Source organism: Balaenoptera musculus, chromosome 19 (genome assembly GCF_009873245.2).
Source record: "Balaenoptera musculus isolate JJ_BM4_2016_0621 chromosome 19, mBalMus1.pri.v3, whole genome shotgun sequence".
NCBI classification, from domain to species: domain Eukaryota; kingdom Metazoa; phylum Chordata; class Mammalia; order Artiodactyla; family Balaenopteridae; genus Balaenoptera; species Balaenoptera musculus.
The window spans coordinates 46,757,244-46,779,184 of NC_045803.1; the positions used below are offsets into that span (position 1 = coordinate 46,757,244).

Sequence of the window (21,941 nt, forward strand, 5' to 3'; positions counted from 1 at the left end):
TACAGTGTCAGTTGTTACTTCTCCTTTTTCATTTCTAATTCTGTTGATTTGAGTCTTCTCCCTTTTTTTCTTGATGAGTCTGGCTAATGGTTTATCAATTTTGTTTATCTTCTCAAAGAACCAGCTTTTAGTTTTATTGATCTTAGCTATTGTTTCCTTCATTTCTTTTTCATTTATTTCTGATCTGATCTTTATGATTTCTTTCCTTCTGCTAACTTTGGGTTTTGTTTGTTCTTCTTTCTCTAATAGCTTTAGGTGTAAGGTTAGGTTGTTTATTTGAGATGTTTATTGTTTCTTGAGGTAGGATTGTATTGCTATAAACTTCCATCTTAGAACTGCTTTTGCTGCATCCCATAGGTTTTGGGTCATCATGTTTTCATTGTCATTTGTTTCTAGGTATTTTTTGATTTCTTCAGTGATCTCTTGGTTATTTAGTAGTGTATTGTTTAGCCTCCATGTGTTTGTATTTTTCACAGATTATTTCCTGTAATTGATATCTAGTCTCATAGTGTTGTGGTCAGAAAAGACACTTGATACAATTTCAATTTTCTTAAATTTACCCAGGCTTGATATATGACCCAAGATCTATCCTGGAGAATGTTCCATGAGCACTTGAGAAGAAAGTGTATTCTGTTGTTTTTGGATGGAATGTCCTATAAATATCAGTTAAGTCCGTCTTGTTTAATGCATCATTTAAAGCTTTTGTTTCCTTATTTATTTTCATTTTGGATGATCTGTCCATTGGTGAAGGTGGGGTGTTAAAGTCCCCTACTATTACTATGTTACTGTCGATTTCCCCTTTTATGGCTGTTAGCATTTGCCTTATGTATTGAGGTGCTCCTATGTTGGGTGCATAAATATTTACAATTGTTATATCTTCTTCTTGGATTGATCCCTTGATCATTCTGTAGTGTCCTTCTTTGTCTCTTGTAATAGTCTTTATTTTAATGTCTATTTTGTCTGATATGAGAATTGCTACTCCAGCTTCCTTTTGATTTCCATTTGCATGGAATATCTTTTTCCATCCCCTCACTTTCAGTCTGTATGTGTCCCTAGGTCTGAAGTATGTGTCCCTAGGTCTGAAGTATGTGTCCCTGGGTCTGAAGTGGGTCTCTTGTAGACAGCATATATATGGGTCTTGTTTTTGTATCCATTCAACCAGTCTACATCTTTAGGTTGGAGCATTTAATCCATTTACATTTACAGTAGTTATCAATATGTGTGTTCCTATTACCATTTTCTTAATTGTTTTGGGTTTGTTATTGTAGGTCTTTTCCTTCTCTTGTGTTTCCTGCCTAGAGAAGTTCCTTCAGCATTTATTGTAAAGCTGGTTTGGTGGTGCTGAATTCTCTTAGTTTTTGCTTATCTGTAAAGGTTTTAATTTCTCCATTGAATCTGAATGAGATCCTTGCTGGGTAGAGTGATCTTGGTTGTAGGTTTTTCCCTTTCATCACTTTAAGTATGTCCTGCCACTTCCTTCTGGCTTGCAGAGTTTCTGCTGAAAGATCAGCCATTAACCTTATGGGGATTCCCTTGTATGTTATTTGTTGCTTTTCCCTTGCCACTTTTTAAAAAATTATTATTTACTTATTTATTTATTTTTGGCTGTGTTGGGTCTTCGTTTTTCTGTGCAAGGGCTTTCTCCAGTTGCAGCAAGCAGGGGCCACTCTTCATCGCGGTGCGTGGGCCTCTCACTATCACGGCCTCTCTTGTTGCGGAGCACAGGTTCCAGATGCGCAGGCTCAGTAGTTGTGGCTCACGGGCCTAGTTGCTCCGCAGCATGTGGGATCTTCCCAAAACAGGGCTCGAACCTGTGTCCCCTGCATCGGCAGGCAGATTCTCAACCACTGCACCACCAGGGAAGCCCTCCCTTGCCACTTTTGACATTTTTTCTTTGTATTTAATTTTTGGTAGTTTGATTAATATGTGTCTTGGCGTGTTTCTCCTTGGATTTATCCTGTATGGGACTCTCTGTGCTTCCTGGACTTGATTAACTATTTCCTTTCCCATATTAGGTAAGTTTTCAACTCTAATCTCTTCAAATATTTTCTCACTCCCTTTCTTTTTCTCTTCTTCTTCTGAGACCCCTATAATTCGAATGTTGGTGCATTTAATGTTGTCCCAGAGGTCTCTGAGACTGTCCTCAAGTCTTTTCATTCTTTTTTCTTTATTCTGATCTGTGGTAGTTATTTCCACTATTTTATCTTCCAGGTCACTTATCTGTTCTTCTGCCTCAGTTATTCTGCTATTGATTCCTTCTAGAGAATTTTTAGTTTCATTTATTGTGTTGTTCATCATTGTTTGTTTGCTCTTTAGTTCTAGGTCCTTGTTAAACGTTTCTTGTATTTTCTCCATTCTATTTCCAAGATTTTGGATCATCTTTACTATCATTACTCTGAATTCTTTTTCAGGTAGACTGCCTATTTCCTCTTCATTTGTTTGGTCTGGTGGGTTTTTACCTAGCTCCTTCACCTGCTGTGTGCTTCTCTGTCTTCTCATTTTGCTTAACTTACTATGTTTGGGGTCTTCTTTTCACGGGCTGCAGGTTCATAGTTCCCATTGTTTTTGGTGTCTGCCACCAGTGGCTAAGGGTGGTTCAGTGGGTTTTGTAGGCTTCCTGGTGGAGGGGACTGGTCCCTGTGTTCTGGTGGATGAGGATGGATCTTGTCTTTCTGGTTGGCAGGACCGTATCCAGTGGTTTGTTTTGTGGTGTCTGTGCCCTTATTATGATTTTAGGCAGCCTCTCTGGTAATGGGTGTGGTTGTGTTCCTGCCTTGCTAGTTGTTTGGCATAGGGTGTCCAGCACTGTAGCTTGCTGGTCATTGGAGCTGGGTCTTAGCATTGAGATGGAGATCTCTAGGAGAGCTTTTCCTGTTTGATATTACATGGAGCCCGGAGGTCTCTTGTGGACCAGTGTGCTGAACTCAGCTCTCCCACCTCAGAGGCACAGGCCAGACACTGGCCAGAGCACCAAGACCCTGTCAGCCACATGGCTCAGAAGAAACGGGAAAAAGAAAGAAAGAGAGAGAGAGAAGGGAAGGAAGGAAGGAAGGAAGGAAGGAAGGAAGGAAATAAAGTTATTAAAATAAAAAATAAAAATACTTTTAAAAATTTAAAAATTTAAAAGTAATTTAAAAAAAAAAGAAAGGAAAGAGCAACCAAACCAAAAAAACAAATCCACCAATGATAATGAGCGCTAAGAAGTATACTTAAAAAAAAAAAAAAAGATAAAAGAAAAAAAGGACCAACAGAACCCTAGAACAAATGGTAACCCTAGAACAAATGGTAAAAGCAAAGGTATACAGACAAAATCACACAAGGAAGCATACACATACACACTCACAAAAAGAGAAAAAGGAAAAAATATATATATATCTTTTCGGAAGTCTGAGGTCTTCTGCCAGTGTTCAGTAGGTGTTCTATAGGAGGTGTTCCACATGTAGATGTATTTCTGATGTATTTGTGGGAAGGAAGGTGATCTCCACGTCTTACTCCTCCGCCATCTTAAAGGTCTCTCTGCCCTTTTTTAAATTGGTTTTTTTTTAATGTTGGGTTGTATGATCTGTTTATATATTTTGAATATTAATCCCTCATCGATGATATCATTTGCAAATTTTTCCCCCATTCAGTAGGCTGTCTTTTCATTTTGTCAATAGTTTCCTTTGCAAACTTACACAACTCTTTTGAGAAATAGAAGAAAATATTACTCAACTCATTGTTTGAAACTAATCTAATTAGTTTTGAAACTAATCTAAGACCAATTAAGCCAGGTCAGAGACATAAATATTTCATGTCATTCTTACTCATTAGTTTAAAAATATGAATGCAAAATATCCACCAAATATTAGCAAAATAATAGTCCAGCAAAGGATAAAAAGATGGGCTATCATGACCAAGTTGGGCTTACTCCAGGAATGCAAGGTTGGTTCAAGATAAGAAAATATAATCATTTAATTTACCATATTACCACATTTAAAAATATATATATATTGTCCTCTCAATAGATTAAGGAAAAAACATTTAATAAAGCTAAACAACTCTTCATGGGAAAATTCCTCAACTCAATCAGGGAGAACTGAAGAAAACAATAGATGTTAAAATTGTTTTCTTGAAAATCACAAACAAGACAAAGTTGCTTTCTATTCAACAATTTACTAAAGAGCCTAGCTATTGCAGGAAGGTACAAAAATAAATAAAAGGGACTAGATTTGGAAGGAAGAAATGAAACTGCCATGTTATGATTATCTATATAGAAAACTCAAAATAATCTACAAGCAGATTATTAGAATTAGCAAAAGAATTTAGTGAGGATGATGGATGAGTATGAGTTATAAAAGCCAATTGCATTTCTGTGTAGCAGCAACAAATAAAAAAGAGAATGCAAATTTTTTAATGTATTTAGGAATAAATCTAACAAAAAACTACAAAAATCTCTATGTATAAAGTAATTTTATTAAAAATCATTAAAGAAGACCTAAATAAAAGTGAGACATACTATGTTCTTTGATTTAAAAGACTCAATTTGTTAAAGATGTTATTTGTCCCCAAAATTATCTATGGCTTCAATGCACTTCTAATCAAAATCCCAACATGTTGATTCTAAACTACATATGAAAGAGCAAAGGGATGAGACTACTCAGGCCCCTCCAAACTGGGAGGTCTTTCTCTACTGAATATCACATTATTGTGAAAATATAATAATGTTAAAAGTGTGGTATTGGTGCACAGATGGACAAATGGACTAAAGAACAGAACAGAGTTCAGATACAGACCCATGCATGTATGGAAACATAACAGAGATGAAACTGTAAAACAAAGGAGAAGGAATGACATATTCAGTGAATGACCTAGGGACAATCCAGTATCTATAGAGAAAAAAAAAAAGCCTTAATGGATCCCTAAACTCACACTATACAAAAAATTACTTCCATATGGGTTAAAGATATAAATGTGAAAGTCAAATTTTTAAATGTGAAGAAAATGTAGGATGATGCCTTGATGGTCTCTGAATAAGGAGGAATTTCTTTAACAAGATAAAAAAAAGCACAAAACCATGAAGAAACTATTCATAATTTCTGCCTTAAATTTGAGAACTTTTGTTCATGAAAAGACACCATAAAAAGAATTAAAAGACAAGTCACAAACTGACAGAAGGTTTCAGCACACACATTACCTTCAAATTATTAGAGTACATAATACATAAAGTATGCCTTTGAAGGAAAAAACATATAATTCAATTTTTAAATGGGAGGAAACGAGTGATTTTTTTCACAGAAGAGGAAATATGAATGGCCAATAAGGATATAAAAAGATGTTCCATCCTTGAAAATGGAAATTAAAACAACAACTAGACACCATTGCACACCCACCAAATTAGATAAAATTAAATACGACTGTACCAAATGTTGAGGGTGTGGAGGTTAGAAGCATATACATTGCTAATGGGTGTGTAAACTGACACAATCACTTTGGAAAGCAATGTGTCACTCACTGGTAGTTGATCATGAACATTCCCAAGGCTGTGCCCAGCCTCCTAGCCTGTCTGGTTTTGTGTCATCTTTCACAGGTTCTTCTTCTCTCCTCAGTACCCAGTTGGTCAGTACATCCCACCAGTTTTTCCTCACAAGTGTTTAGTGGATCGGTCCTTCCTTTCAGCTCCTAGCCATCCTCTTACTCAGAGGATGTAGCTCTAGCCATCCCTCCCTCCCAGATTCCCACCACACTCTGCTGGGCAGCTTGCTTCCCTCTGGTTTCCCCTGGCCCACACCAGAGACTGCTTTTCTTCAGGCTCCCGCTTTCATCCTCTCATCTCCTTCCCCCCAACATCTGCTGCTTTTCAAGGCCAGACTTTCCATCGTGCTTCTCTCCATCAGTAACTTCCCCTCTCTCTTACTACCACCAAGCTCTCTAGACCTTTGCCCCCAGTACAAGTGCTCCACATCTTTGATAGCCCTTCTTTTAATCCTCTTGCATCATCACCATCTCTGTACAAGGAAACAGAAGAAAACAATACACTAGTCACCCCTTTCACTCCCTAATTTGACTTAAGCTGGCTTTTGGCCCCTCACTTAGCTGAAACTGCCTCTCTGGAAGTTCAGTGATGATTTCATTACTGAGTTGAGGCCCTTTCTCACTCCACAGTGTTCCTTGACATCCACTCTTGTTTTATTGTGAAATTACATCATGCAGGCAAAAGTGTGTATAACACATGTGCATAGCTTAAGAATAATAATGAATTGAACATCCACGTCTTATCACCCCCATTATAAATGTAACATTATTGGTAAATTTGAAGCCCCTTATGAAAGAGAACAGTGTGAAGTCTACCCCCAGCAGACCTGCTTATCCTCCATGCTGATGCCCCTGGAAGCCCCCCAGGCCCTCCATCACCCAGGCCTCCCATAGCCCATCCATCTAGAATCTCCTCTCCTGCTGTGATAGGCCAGCTAATTTATCTGACCAGGGGATCAAATTAGCCTCTGGGACTAATGGGAGGACTGCACACCATGTCTCAAGTCTGAGCTTCCAGAAACAAGTTCCTGTCTTTGTAGTGGGCCTGCAAGTGACTTAAATCCAAGAAGAGGGAGACCTTTCACTCTCTTCATATTTAACTTAAAAGTGATCAATATGTTAGGGATCATGTGGTCTGCTTCTATTTGCAGTTCAGTTTAGTCCAATTTCCTGAGATATTTGTTACCCCCTAGAGAAATGAATTGGGCTGTTTTTCATTTTAATTTTGAGTGTTATAAAACATCTTATACGGCTTTTATGTTATTATAGAAGAACTCTAGTTACCTTATTATAAGATTCATTCTTTTTAAGACATCTTCCCAATGTCTCAAAATTCAGTGGAGGCTTTTAGATATTCACTGTGAACTAAGCTGGCTTCTAAAGAAATCAGTGGAAAGTTATCAGTGCATATCTGAACCTGAGTTAGGATGATGTCTGCTTGCTTTGTATAGTGATCTGATTTATCCACATGTTTGTATTAATTAACCACCCCCCCAAAGCTAGCTCTGTCTACTGAAGGCCAGACATTAAAAGAAACTGACTTTAAAAACTGTCCTGTTTTGAAAATATTTCTGAAGAGCTTTGAAGCTGATTATAAGGGAGATTTCACAGCCCACCTGTTCGGCAGCCTTTCTAAGAGCATGTAGCAGTGGAGACACCTTCTGGAACTTTTATAGAAGTGGTCATTTCTCACGGAAATCCCTGGAGAAATCTCACGGAAAGCTCTCCCTGGAGAGCTTCAAGGTAAATTCTGGGCACATCCTTACACTACTCACCTTGCAGCAGAACTCTCTGTAGGAAGTCACTTCAGGGACAAGGTCGACTGTGTCTTGCTTTTCCTTATCTAGATACAATCAGGATGGGTCCCTTTTCTTCCAAAGAAAGCTTCTAGACAATACATTGTATGTTTCTTATGTTGTGGCTTCCAATTACTTTTAGGATGAAAAAAACTACTTTATGAGTCACTGCCTTGGGCATGGCATGGCATGAAGTAACCAAGGAGAAGCCTTCTCTTGTTGACCAGGTAGACTGTCCAGTAAAGCTGTTAAGAGCATGAGATTTGGAGCCAGGCTAACTTAGCTCAGCCACTTACTTGCTTTCTGAGTTTTGTCATCTGAAGACTGAGACCATCATAGAACCTACCTCATCAAGCTGTTGTGAAGATTTAACTAGGCAGTCCTTAGTAAGTGCTTAATATAATACCTGGTAGAGAGTAAGTGATGAATAACTGTTGGCTGCAGTTACTTTATTAGGGCCTGTCTTAGTCCGTTCGGGCTGCTATAACAAATACCAGAGACTGGGTGGCTTAAAACAGTAAACATTTATTTCTTATAGTTTTGGACGTTGGGAAGTTGTTCTTAAAGTTCCACAGGTGGTTCCAATGGACAGCTGCAGTGAGAACCATTGTTCTAAAAGCTCCAACTGCAACTCCTTTTGAGAACCTTTAAAAATGTGGTTTTCACCCCCTACAGTCTGAGTAACTTGAGTCTCAGCTGCTCAGTTATGTCCCACCAACTTCCAGTACGGGTGGCCAGTTGGAAGCATTCTGGGATATAATAAAGAGCTAAGGCAGGCTGCTTTCCATGTGAGGAAGCGTGTACGTGCCAGATGGAAGCAGATGATGGCGACGACAATGATGTTGACAGTGATGATGAGGAGGAGGAGGATGAAGAGGAAGGAGACTAGAGAAGCAGTGGGGTGGGAGTCAGGGCTATCCAGCAGTGGAGGCCGACATGGCAGGACAGGGGCGTAGCAGCCGTAGGGACAGGAGAGGTGCTGATCCTCCTCCTGCCACTTTATTTTTACTGTTTTCGCACACCTCTTCCTCCTGGCCTTGGGCACGGGAGGTTGACAAGCACAAACAGCAAATGTAGGGGGAACATAGGTGACCAAGTGATTGTGGTGGCCCCTACTGTCTCCTCCACTGTTCTCTTACTTGCATCCCTTCTGGCTAGCCAGCCACTCAGCCTTGCTCGTGGACAGGCTGGGGAGGTGGCAGTAGTGGGCATAGACCTTGGGCTGTGGTCTGTCAGGATGGGCTCCTCACCCCAGAGCCATGGTCCTGCCCTTCCACCTGCTAATATGCACTGGAACTTCCCACTCCATCTCCATCTCCCCTTTGACCTCCTTGACCAAGGCTGCCATTATCTTTTGTCTGGATTTCTAACACTGTTTTCTGTGTGGGCTTCCTGATTTTTATTTTTTAAAAAATCATAAAAAAACAGAAAACATCCCATTAGGTTATGTTTTCCATCGCTGTTTACAGCATGGTTCAGAGTTTTGGTCATTCTAGGGTTGTCCCCTTCTAATCCATGCTCCCTTCTGCAGCCCAAGTGAACTTTTAGATCATTTCACTTCCCCATTTAAAACCTTTTGGAAGACTCTCCATTTTCCTGAGGATAAAGCCAACTCCTTAGTGAGGCTTACAAGGCCCTTCAGGGTCAAGCCTCCTGCTCCCCACCCTCCCCCTATTTTGATATCAAAATGAGAATGTGACCCACAGCAGCCACTGGTATCCTATCAATGGTCTTAGTGTGGTTCAGAGGTCCAGTTTGAGTTTCAGCAATTCAAGGTTATGAATGTGTGCTATTCAGTATGACTGATTTCATTGTCGAGATATTTTCTCCTACAGTTACACCTCCTACTTCCATTGCTTTTAATTTTTAATCTGTGTGCCACATTAAGCAAACCACACATCTTTACTTGTTAGATCTTATCAGGTGGTTTTTTACATTGCCATTCTTCCTCTCAGCTATCTAACCTCTGCTTCTCTCATTTTCTTAAACCCCTCTCTCTCTACCTCTTTCCCTCCCTTCCTTCCTCTGACTACACATCATAAGCCTCCTCCAGATTAGATAGGCCCCCCAGTTCCCGCTTCTAAAGGGGGCAGATTATAATCATCACTTTAAATCATGTTAAAAGTAGGCAAATTCTTGAGCCTCTCTGAGCACAAACACAAAGTTCCAGCCACTTTTCCATATTTGTGGTCTTACACTTGCTGATCTTTCCACATTGGGAAGCAAATGACAGATGAAACAGATGGGACTGGCTCAGCGCCTTCCCCATCAGCACGTTCTAGCTCTGCCACATGAACAGGAGAAGCAAACTGCAGACATACACACATGGAAGACAGCCTGCCTTAGCCCTTTATTATGTCCCAGAATGCTTCCAACTGGCCACCCATGCTGAGGTGGAAGTTGGTGGGACACAACGGAGTAGCTGAGACTCAAGATATTCAGAGTGTAGGGGGTGAAAAACAGCTCCCAGGCAGCTCAGGGTGGGTGAGGCAGCTCCTGCTGAGCCAGAGCAGTGCTCCAGAGAAAGGTGCAGCCAACACCCACAGCACCTAGGGGATGGGTGCGTCGTCTTAGTGAAGGGGACCTAGTCTGGGCACCAACAGCATCTGCTGCTGTCAGTAATTTCAAAAAAATATTAAACAACATATGAGCCAAACAAAACACACCTGAAGGACCTTTTTATCCAGCCAGTGGCCATTTGCATCCTCTGTATGGATACTCCCAGAATCCAGGTGCACTGAATCAACGAATTAAAAGTGTTTACTGCAAGGCTACCCCCGCCTTTTTCTGAGACCTTGGCTGCACTGCAGAGAATTCAGCAGATGTGCGACATACACCATTCCATCTCCAAGTGTGGTCTGAAACACAACACACAACATTAACTGAAACACAAGCCTGTTCTTTGGGGTTTTATTTTGATGCAACACTGCTTCCAGTGAAGGGAGACCAGGAAACAAGAGTGGTGGACTTCTCTTAATTTGTAACACAAAAGATTGTATTGATCCTTACCCAAGAATTGAAAATAAAATATGGGGAGAGAAACTGCTGAGCCCAAACCAGTGTGGCTGATGGGCAGTGTGTCTGACACTCATGCAGTTCTGTCACAGCTTGAGGGAGGATTTCTTTGCTGGCTCCTCCTGTGATTCTGATATGGGCAGCTCTGGAACTGGAGCAGTATTGATTTTCCTTGTTTGCTACGCATTCTTTTAAAAATAACTGAATCTAATCCCGTTTGGGTTAGCATAACAGGAAAGTAATCATCTGTTCCTGAGAGTAAAATAAAATCTGATCCAAAAAACTCTACCAACATTCTATTTCAATTCTTTGGAGCAGGTTTTCCATTTTACTGATAAGTTAAAGCCTTCATTATGGTGAAGTTTTCGCTGTCTGCCGCCTATTAGCAGCTGGGCTGCTTTACTGGTCTCCTTTGTTTCCAAAAGACCTCTCGCTTCCCCATTGTCCAGGTATCATTGTCAGCTGAGGTGTTGTTTTTCCTCAGGTCTGAAGACACTCTACAGCTTAGTATTTTTCCTTTTTCAGATATTCCCCATTTGCTTTTTTTTTTCATTCAGCACAACATCCCAGGGGGGTGCAAATGTTGGATGAGATGCTGTTATGTGGGGCAGTGATCTGGCAGAGTCTCCCCAGGTGTCTCTGCTGCCCTGGGGTGATTTAATAAGTGCTCCGAATCATCCTCTGCTGATCTTCCCTGTCTCTAGCTGGTAAGGCTGAGTGAATGCCCCACATTAATTACCAGCTCCAGCCCTTAGCCGTCCTCTGGCCCTTCCTACCCACGGCGGGTCCTAAATTTGGCTGTACAGTAGAATCACCTGGGAAGACTGTTAAAAACCTAACTCTTGGGCCCTACTTGAGACCTGCCAAATCAGAATTTACCCAAGGATGAGGTTCAGGAATCTTTAATGAGCTTCCCAGCACCCAGCCTCTGTGTCCTCTGCCCAGAATGGTGTGATTTCAGCCTAAGATAATGTGAACTAGAGGCACCTGGCCTGGAAGAAGCCAAATGGAAGTTTGTGCAAGAAGATGAAAAGAGCTTTTCTACTCTTCTCTGAGGCCATCCCAGGTGGGGATGGGGTGGAGGTGGAGGTGCAGAATAGCCAAATTACCCTGCATGCTGCTTACCTGTTCTCATTCAACCATCCATCCATCCATTCAATGAGATGCCCAGATATTGAGCTCATGCCCTGTGTATAAGACCCTGGCCTATGTGAGCTGTAAAGAGGGAATACCTTGGACCCTGCCCTCCAAGAGCTCACAGTTCTTGGATGGTGCTAGCCCAGTGATTCCCCAAGGGGAAGCTGAACTGATCTCACTTCTTAAAAAGAGCAAGCAGGAGTCAGTGCAGAGTCTTCACCAGGCAAGAAAATAATAACATTAATTTTTCCCATCATATTGATTTTCCTAAATATGGTAGATACAATTGGTTTTTAATTTACAGTAATGATATAAAATTTTCCTTTAAAATAAGCCTACTGATTAACACCACAATGTGCTATCACTACATAAGCATTTGAATAGTTATAATTTAAAAGACTGAATACCAAGTGTGGGTGAGGATGTGGACCAACCGGAACTCTCATCACTGTGGGTGGTAGTGTAAATTGGTGTAAAGCCACTTTGGAAAACTGGCAGTTTCCTATAATGTTATACATATACTATACAATCCAGCAGTTCCCTTCCTCAGAATTTACCTAAGAGGAATGAAAACATATGTCCACACAAAGACTTCTACACAATTGTTCTTAGCAACTTTATTCATTATTATTAAAAGCTGGAAAAAGCCAAGGTGTCCATCAACAAGAAGACGCTTAAACACACTAGTCATCATCCATACTGTGGAATACTGCTCAGTGATAAAAAAAAAAAGAAGAGACTACTGCTCCTTGCTACAATGTAGATGATTCTCAAACATACTATGCTGAGCAAAAGAAGTCAGACACAAAAGAATACATATTTAGGATTCCACTTATATGAAACTATAGGCATAGCTTAATCTATAGTGATAGAAAGCAGATGAGTGTTTGTCTGGAGCCGGGAGTGGGGGAGGGGGAGGAATTGACTAGTAGGGGCACAAGGGAACTTTTGTGTGTGTGTGTGTGTTTATTTTTTTAATTTAATTTTATTTATTTTTTTATGCAGCAGGTTCTTATTAGTCATCAATTTTATACACATCAGTGTATACATGTCAATCCCAATCACCCAATTCATCCCACCCCCACCCCCCACTGCTTCCCCTTCTTGGTGTCCATACGTTTGTTCTCTACATCTGTGTCTCAATTTCTGCCCTGCAAACTGGTTCATCTGTACCATTTTTCTAGGTTCCACATATATGCGTTAATATACGATATTTGTTTTTCTCTTTCTGACTTACTTCATTCTGTATGACAGTCTCTAGATCCATCCACGTCTCAACAAATGACCCAATTTCGTTCCTTTTTATGGCTGAGTAATATTCCATTGTATATATGTACCACAACTTCTTTATCCATTCGTCTGTCGATGGGCATTTAGGTTGCTTCCATGACCTGGCTATTGTAAATAGTGCTGCAGTGAACATTGGGGTGCATGTGTCTTTTTTTTTTTTTTTTTATGTATGTATGTATTTATTTATTTATTTATGGCTGTGTTGGGTCTTCGTTTCTGTGCGAGGGCTTTCTCTAGTTGCGGCAAGTGGGGGCCACTCTTCATCGCGGTGCGCGGGCCTCTCACCATCGTGGCCTCTCTTGTTGCGGAGCACAGGCTCCAGACGTGCAGGCTCAGCAATTGTGGCTCACGGGCCTAGTCGCTCCGCGGCACGTGGGATCTTCCCAGACCAGAGCTCGAACCCGTGTCCCCCGCACCGGCAGGCAGACTCTCAACCACTGCGCCACCAGGGAAGCCCCCGCATGTGTCTTTTTGAATTATGGTTTTCTCTGGGTATACGCCCAGTAGTGGGATTGCTGGGTCATACGGTAATTCTATTTTTAGTTTTTTAAGGAACTCCATACTGTTCTCCATAGCGGCTGTATCAATTGACATTCCCACCAACAGGGCAAGAGGGTTCCCTTTTCTCCACACCCTCTCCAGCATTTGTTGTTTGTAGATTTTCTGATGATACCCATTCTGACCGGTGTGAGGTGATACTTCATTGTAGTTTTGATTTGCATTTCTCTAACAATTAGTGATGTTGAGCAGCTTTTCATGTGCCTCTTGGCCATCTGTATGTCTTCTTTGGAGAAATGTCTATTTAGGTCTTCTGCCCATTTTTGGATTGGGTTGTTTGTTTTTTTAATATTGAGCTGCATAAGCTGTTTATATATTTTGGAGATTAATCCTTTGTCTGTTGATTCGTTTCCAAATATTTTCTCCCATTCTGAGGGTTGTCTTTTCATCTTGTTTATGGTTTCCTTTAGTTGTGCAAAAGCTTTTAAGTTTCATTAGGTCCCATTTGTTTATTTTTGTTTTTATTTCCATTACTCTAGGAGGTGGATCAAAAAAGATCTTTCTGTGATTTATGTCAGAGTGTTCTTCCTATGTTTTCCTCTAAGAGTTTTATAGTGCCCAGTCTTATATTTAGGTCTCTAATCCATTTTGAGTTTATTTTTGTGTATGATGTTAGGGAGTGTTCTAATTTCATTCTTTTCCATGTAGCTGTCCAGTTTTCCCAGCACCACTTATTGAAGAGACTGTCTTTTCTCCATTGTATATCCTTGCCTCCTTTGTCGTAGATTAGTTGACCATAGGTGCGTGGGTTTATCTCTGGTCTTCCTATCCTGTTCCATTGATCTATATTTCTGTTTTTGTGCCAGTACCATATTATCTTGATTACTGTAGCTTTGTAGTATAGTCTGAAGTCAGGGAGTCTGATTCCTCCAGCTACAAGGGAACTTTTTAAGATGATAAGCTTTTTTTTTTTCAAGTACATTGCTCTTTTTTTAATGTTATTTATTTATTTATTTTATTTATTTATTTTTGGCTGCTTTGGGTCTTTGTTGCTGCACGTGGGCTTTCTCTAGTTGTGGTGAGCGGGGGCTACTCTTCGTTGCAGTGCGCAGGCTTCTCATCGTGGTGTCTTCTCTTGTTGCAGAGCACAGGCTCCAGGCACCCGGGCTTCAGTAGTTGTGGCACGTGGGCTCAGTATTTGTTGCTCGCGAGCTCTAGAGCGCAGGCTCAGTAGTTGTGACGCTCGGGCTTAGTTGCTCCATGGCATGTGGGATCTTCCTGGACAAGGGCTCGAACCCATGTCCCCTGCATTGTCAGGTGGACTCTTAACCACTGTGCCATCAGGGAAGCCCAATGATAAACTTTTTAAGTGTTCTCTATATTAATATGGTAGTGGTTACACTGGTATGTATGTATTTGCAAAAACTCACCAAACTGTATTTATAAAATGAGTGTATGTTAATTATACCTCAGTAAAATAGATTTATTAAATGATACTCAACAGGGCAGAAATCATGAAGTTGGTAGTCGAACACCCGGTAGTGGTACTCAGGTACGTGGTAGACAGTGGACAGTATCCTAAAAGATGTGCATATGAAATGCCGTGAAACTTCAGAGGCAGGAAAAAGTTCTTCAAATGGGAAGATGGGAGAGTGGTGGGACCTTCATATAATAGATAACATTTCTCTGCTGAGCCTCTGAGAAAAAGTAGAGAGCATGTGGGGCAAGAATGAATATCAAAGTGAAATTGGGTTGAAATTAATATAAGGGGCCTGAGATGGGGGAGGGGAGGAGTCCCTAAAAAAGCCACATGCACCCTGGGGAAACAGGAAGAATGGGGGCAACCCCACCACTTTGGCCTTTATGACGTCAATTCAATGAAACCTGGGCATAAGGGCTTCAGCACCAGCTGGTGCAGTCACCAATTTCCCCCTTGGCCCTCTGCTCTGAGAACTGGAGTGGCAGCAAAGCAAACGCAGGGCCAGGACCAGGGTGGAGCAGTCCAGGCGCCCAGAGCAAGCATGATGGGAGGCAGGGTCCCACAAAGGCTGAGCCCTCACTAACAGGACCCGAGAGTGAGTGCCTCGCATCCTCATCCTGCTTTCTGGTTATCTGGGGGCAGGAGCCCTGGTGACTCATTCATTCCTAGCCATGCTGAGTGCCCCCTGCAGGCCAGGCACTGTGTTAGATGGTGTATTAGATACAAGTCCTCAGGGGGCTCACCGTCTAGCAGGAAGGGGAAAAACAAGTGTGAGAGGGGAAACCCGGGTGCCGTGGGTTCTCAGAGGAAAGACACTGGACCCAGAGTGGGAGGGGGTGGTCAGCAATCTTTTGGAAAAAATGAAACCTCAGATATGATTTGAAGAAGGTAAATCCAAGAGAGGGTGTAGGGCAGTCCCTTCTCAACCTGCCTCATCTAGGATTTGGAGTTTGGCCTTAGAAACCAAGAGCCTACCCAGGCACTGACTTGCAACAGCTGATGTGACTCTTTCCCTCCATCCCCATGCCTTTGTAGGTTTGTGACGTGGCCAAGGAAGCCCCACGGTGCCCTCCTGTCCCAGGTGGAATCCATCCCAGTAACCTTGGCATCTGTCAGCTCGGCAGCAGTCCCAGCAATAGAGTCCCCCGAGATGGATCTGAGTGATTTTGTTAAGTAAGTGCAAAGGCAAAGCCAGAATGGATTTCTTTATATAGCATTCTTTTCTCTACACTGACTTACATTCTCAAACTCGTCTTTCATGTATTCATCCAGCAGTTTAATGAGTGCCTTCTCTGTGTTAGGCCCTGGAGGGGGCATCTGGGATACAGAGTTGAAAGTCATCTCTGCTCTCAGGGGATCATAGCTTCCTGAGTCCTGAGGGACTGAGCCCTTCCGATCATATTGCCCTCTCCATCTGCCAAGCCAGGGTCAGGTCAAGGGTAGAAAGCAGAAAAGCATATGACAATTGGCCACATGTTGTATTCTCACAATAAAATGTTCCGGCCCTGGGGACACACCCAAGTTGTCTGAAGAACTGCCAGAGCTTCTGAGAACTTTCTGTAAGTCAGACAAGGGCTTGATAGCCCAGGAAAAGAAGGGTTAGGGCCTATGGAAAATGGACCAGTTTGATGCCCTAGACTGCATGTTTGGGGGCAGGTAGTAACAGAGCACTGACCAGCTGACCCTTGAGAAAGGTGTCCCTTGAATGAGAACCCCACTTATTCTTTGGGGTGCCGTAGAGGGGAGAGGAAGACAGGGCCATCATGCAGCTGAAAACTGTGTTGTGATGGTTGCCAAATGAGTGATTCTCCACATTTTCATTAAACTCCCCAGGACTATCCTTGTGGATGAAGAAGTTGGATCTGAAGAAAGAGAGACCAAAAAAGCACAAGTGTCCATCATGGCCATCTCAGATGTATGGTTTCCTTTCCCTGGGGCGGGTGGGCTGCACATCTTTATCCGGGTTACTTCCCAACCAAACACCCACAGAACCAACACCTCAGTGAGAACCCAGACACCTCAGCAAATAGATTTTTTCTGTAATGGAAAAGCCATTTACCTCTAACCTTGGCGATCTTGTGCTCTTCCCAGCCCCTAGATAGAGGCTACAAAAGGAGAACTGTCTTCCATAGTAAAAACAAAGAGGAGATTGAGAGAGTTTACAGATTCATACTCTTAAATTCTCCTTCTAGAATGATGGCCTAAGGAAATCATCAGAATTACAAAGATGTGTGTTAAAACAGTTTAGAAATAGCAAAAAATTAGGAAAATTACTGTATGTCCATGATACTATGCAATCTTTTAAATAAGGTTTGTCTCAATAGTGGCAGAGTCGGGGAAAGCAAGCATTTTCACACTTCGTAGGTAGGAGTATGAATTGGTGTAGCCTCTATGACATGCAATCTGGCAGGTGTATCAGAATTTAAAATGCACAATTCCTCTGCTAGAATATTATTCTCCAGATACACCTTTATGTTTACATAAAGACGTGCAAGTATCCTTGTACACTGCAGCTTTGTTGGTAAAAGCAAGAAAAATTGGAAACGACTTAATTCCCCCAATAGGAGACTGGTCAAATAAATTAAATTACATCTGCACAAGGCAGTACTATGAAATCCTTTTTAGAAAATGAAAAAGTTCTCTCTTTACTGATTTGGAGCAATCTCTGATATATTAAGTAAAAAATACTACATGTTCTGTTTTTTAAAGTATTTTAAATGATGCTTGTAAAGAATATTTAGTCATATGGGAGGGTATCACTCATGCTATAATGTTAACTGAAAAAATCAGTATACAAATATATATACATATATACTCACACTATACACACACACATATATATCTGCAGAATAATCTAATGATTGATTTGTATTTCTTTCTTTGAAGCTTTCTGTATTTTCCACATTTTTTAGAATAAGTATGTGTGTGCATATAAAACACTTGTCTTTTAAATGTTAATTCTTTTATATATATTTTGAAAGATGTCATAGAAAATTCAAGAATACAGAAAAATGAAAGCAAAAATTCTCAAAATCCCACCATTCATAGAAAAATTTCAGCAAATAACCTCCCAGATATCTCTATTTGCATATGCAGATCTCTGAGTGAATTTATACACACTCACACTTGCAGGTGTGGTACATAGGGCTGTGTAATATTACATAAATGGAACTGCTTTCTTACTCAGTAATATGTTGGGTGCATCATCCCTGGTTTATAAATATACACTGCATCATCCTCCATGGATAGCAGTACCACACACACTTCATTTAAAGTGATCCCCTAGTGATAGGCATTTGGTTTACTTCCAAAGTTTTGCTATTACAGATAACACTGAAGTAAACATCCTTGTACATGCATCTTGGACACCTCTCCAATTATCTCCATAGGAAAAAAAAAAGTGCTATTTAAAAAATATATACAACATACTTCATTTTTCTGTCAGCGAGGGGGAGGAGCACATTGATGACAGATTATGAATGTTTGCGAGTTTTTCCTCACACCTCTAATTCCCAGGGATTAAAAATGAACTCTGCTGAAACAGAAAGAATAGACACAAACCAGAGCCAGGCGGAGTTTCAGGAATCGCCATGGATCTTTGAACGGGATGAAATGTTTTCCATTGGGATAGAAGAAGTAAGTAACACCTCATGGGCCCTGGAGTCATCTGATACAATTCTTCTTACTGAGCCCCTGCCCCAAGTTAGAAATTTAAATTTGCCCGAGCACTGTTACTGCCTTATCATCATATATTTTCAGGGTGCTAGGCTAGTCACCTTTCATGAAGTCAAACAAGGTAAAGTCAAGAATCTATCTGTAAATTGGCTGAACTTTAGCTTGCCCTTTGCAGACTCTCATATGGAATGACTTCCTCTGCAGGTGTTTGATATTTTGCCTCTCTATGGAGTGCTGCGGCCACACAGTAGCCACCAGATGTCTTTCACCTTCTATGGACACTGTGACATCATTGCACAGGCTAAAGCTCTGTGTGAAGTGGAAGGAGGGCCCACCTATGAGATAATACTAAGGGGCGAGGCCTCCCTGGTCACCTATTCCTTTGACACCAAGGACATTAACTGTGGATTACAGGTATTGCCAGCCATCGGGAGGAGATTTTCTGGGTTTGCCTTAAACATCAGTCATAGTCTTTGTGCTCTCATCTCTCCTGGAACCCCAGTCAGCATAGTCTCACCATCACCCCTATCCTGGACCCCTAAGCTTCTTCCTAAGCCTGATCATCCCCCCACTGCCAACCATTTGCCAGACATTTTCACTTGCTTTTCTCATTGTCTCCTCAAATTCTGCATGTTAGACACTAAAATTTGCATCTTTATTCTCAGTCCAAAAGCCCATTCCACCCTCTTTGTTTCTTTCAATAGGACTACTCCCTTCTCAGTCCCTTGAGTTTACGACCTCCAAGGAATTTTCCACTGCATTCTGTCCTTCAGCTCCCCACATCCTTACAGGCCCGGGGTTTGCTAATTCATCAAGCATAATTCCTCTGAGTTGGTTTTCCTTTCCCATCACCACTGCGATTATCACACTGCAGGATCTCAAGCCATGCCTAAATTATTACAGCAGTTCTTCTCAAACTGTGATGTGCATACGAATCACCTGGGAATCTTGTTCAAGTGCAGATTCTGATTCAGTAGGTCCAGGGTGGAGCCTGAGAGTCTGCATTTCTGACAAGTTCCCAGGTCATGTCGATGCTGTTGGCCCACGGACCCATGGAAGCAAGGGATTACAGTGCATTTCTGGCTTCTATCAATAACTGATCTAAATATCATTGCCAGGTAGATTTTCCCAAAATTGCCTTGGGAAAAGAGCAAAAATGATTGCATAGAGAAAAGAACATTGTTTTGTAGTCAGAAGAACTGGGATGTTATCCTACTTTTACTCCCTACTGACTATGACCTTGGGCACATCACCTAACCTCTCCAAGTCTCAGTATCCCTCATCTCTAAAATGGGAATGGGGTAGCAATTCCTATTTCACCAGGTGGTTATGGTTATTTAAGTAAAGTGTCTGGTCAGTACTGTGCCTGAGTCAGAGAAGGCCTTCAATCGTGAGTCACTCTGTGGATCAGAGCCAGGTTCCTCCACCTGAGTAAAGGTATCCTAAGCCCCTCTATTAACTGATGCTCCTTACGTATTAAACTTTGTTTCTCATAATTTCCCATTATAAACCACTAATTCATTTATGGCCAAGCTGGTTTACCCACTGGCCCTAATGCAGCCCAACCCTTTTTGCTTCCATTTTTCCTATTGTATTATCTATCTCATCCTCCGCTCTGCCAACTCCACAGTCACACATACTGTAAGACCCAGCTCACCTCCATCCCTCAGTTATCTTCCTCTTACACTACATTCTCTTGGCACTTAGAGTCTTTGCCATAATATAATGTACTTTCTAAATCTTGCTTTGGAATAATTGTCAGTTAATTCTATGTCTGTACATCTTCTCTCCCCAGTTAGAATTTGTGTTATGTACTCAGATACCACATCTCCTACCAAATATGAATGGGAACTAGACCCCCCATTATATAGCCACTGCATTATTATTATTTTTTATTATTATTCAGTATTATTACTGAATTGTCTGTGTGCATATATGTTTACAGGTTAAAGATTGTGCCTAAAATCAAATTCACCTAACACCTATTGACACCTTGTGCGTTACTTTGACCAGATAGAATTTTCTTTCACTCCTTATCTCCAGGGTCTTCTGGGCAATTGGTTTTGGCTCAGCTCAGAGTGCTTCCTTTGTAGCAACTAGTTCTTTCCCTAGTTTGTCCTAAGAGCCCCCGAAGTGGCTTCAGTTTGTGGTTACTGGACCCTCTGAATTATGTTAGCAAAATCTCAGGAAAAAGAATATGGCTGGTCTATTACTCCCCTGTCTCTCCATAAAAATAGAAAAATTCATTCTAGAAAATTCTGAACTCAAATCTTATCTAAAAAAGCAAATCTTCGCAATATAAAAAAGCTTACTTTAAGATCCTCTAATATGAATTCTTTGTGGTGAAGAAACAGAGGTTCAGGGAGGTGAAATGCTCACCCCACAGCCGTACTAAACTAAATTAGTTGTTAGAAGACCTAAGACAGAGCCAGTCTCCAGGGTCGAGTGCTCCTCCCGCCCAGCAGGCACCTGGTTGTGATCCTGAAATGTGGATTGGCCAGCATCTACCTCGTGGAAAATGAAATCGTGTCTGTGAGGCATGCTTGTCTACCTGCCTTTGTCGGGATGACAGCAGCATCCCAGAGGGTGGGTGACAGAGGAGTCACTCTTCTCCTTCTTCTCCTCTCGAGCTGTTCGACCATGTCACAGAGAGTGAAATCACACTCAAGAACACTGGGAAAGTTGGCTTTGAGTTCAGCGTTCTGACTGACCCCCAGTCTTCGCCAGACAACCTTCTGCCGGGAGTGCCACTCATCCAGCCTCTCTCAGTAAGTAGCCCATCCACCCCCCCCACCCATGACGGCCACCTGATGATGGTAGGAGGGGCCCAAACCCAGACCTGCAAGCCACGCCCCAGAGGCTGAGATTATGCTAAACATTCACTGCCAGGATTATGGGTGTGATTTTTTTTTTAAATTAAAACTAACAAGCTCTCAGAGACAAGAAAAATAAATATATCCAAGCCCTTCCTTCATTCATTAAACAACTATTTAGTGTGTCCTCCATTAGCCAGGCACTCTTCAGGCACCAGGGGTTAAACAGTGAACAAGATATACAATCCCATGGATTTTTTTTTCATGATCATAAGAATAGTTTATTTCCACTTATGTCCTCACACTTCCCTTGTAATTCCTTGAAGCCGAGGGCCTCCTCTACTCTGACTACAACAAATAAAAGCAGCTTTTTGTTAGCAGTAGTGAAAACACCAGTAGACTGCAGTGAGCCGTATTGGTTTTAGAAGCAAATGGAAGAGATGGTTCCTTGTACATATTACGTTAATCTAACAGTTTGTCGAGTTTTTCTCATCATGAAAATAATACATAATTGTTATAGAAAAATTGAAAGATATGAAAAAGGATAAAGAATGAAATTATAATTGTTCATAATCTCCAAAGATAAAAGTGCTGTCATCTTGGATGATAGAGTCTATTCTTCCCCTAAATTATCACATATATTTGGGTCTATTGCTAGTTTCTCTATTCTTTATTGATCTGTTTGCCTGTACCTACATCCATAATATACTATTTTAAGTGTTATAG

At 41.4% G+C, this 21,941-nt stretch overlaps 1 protein-coding gene across 1 annotated transcript in view; it reads left to right on the forward strand.

The window, feature by feature from the left end:
* HYDIN (HYDIN axonemal central pair apparatus protein) overlaps nucleotides 1-21,941 on the forward strand; it is a 432,518-nt gene that overhangs the window by 279,622 nt on the left and 130,955 nt on the right. Inside the window, 5 exon segments of the mRNA XM_036834209.1 lie at nucleotides 15,763-15,900; nucleotides 16,561-16,642; nucleotides 18,244-18,363; nucleotides 18,607-18,816; nucleotides 21,033-21,170. Of these exon segments, the coding sequence (XP_036690104.1) occupies nucleotides 15,763-15,900; nucleotides 16,561-16,642; nucleotides 18,244-18,363; nucleotides 18,607-18,816; nucleotides 21,033-21,170 (688 nt within the window).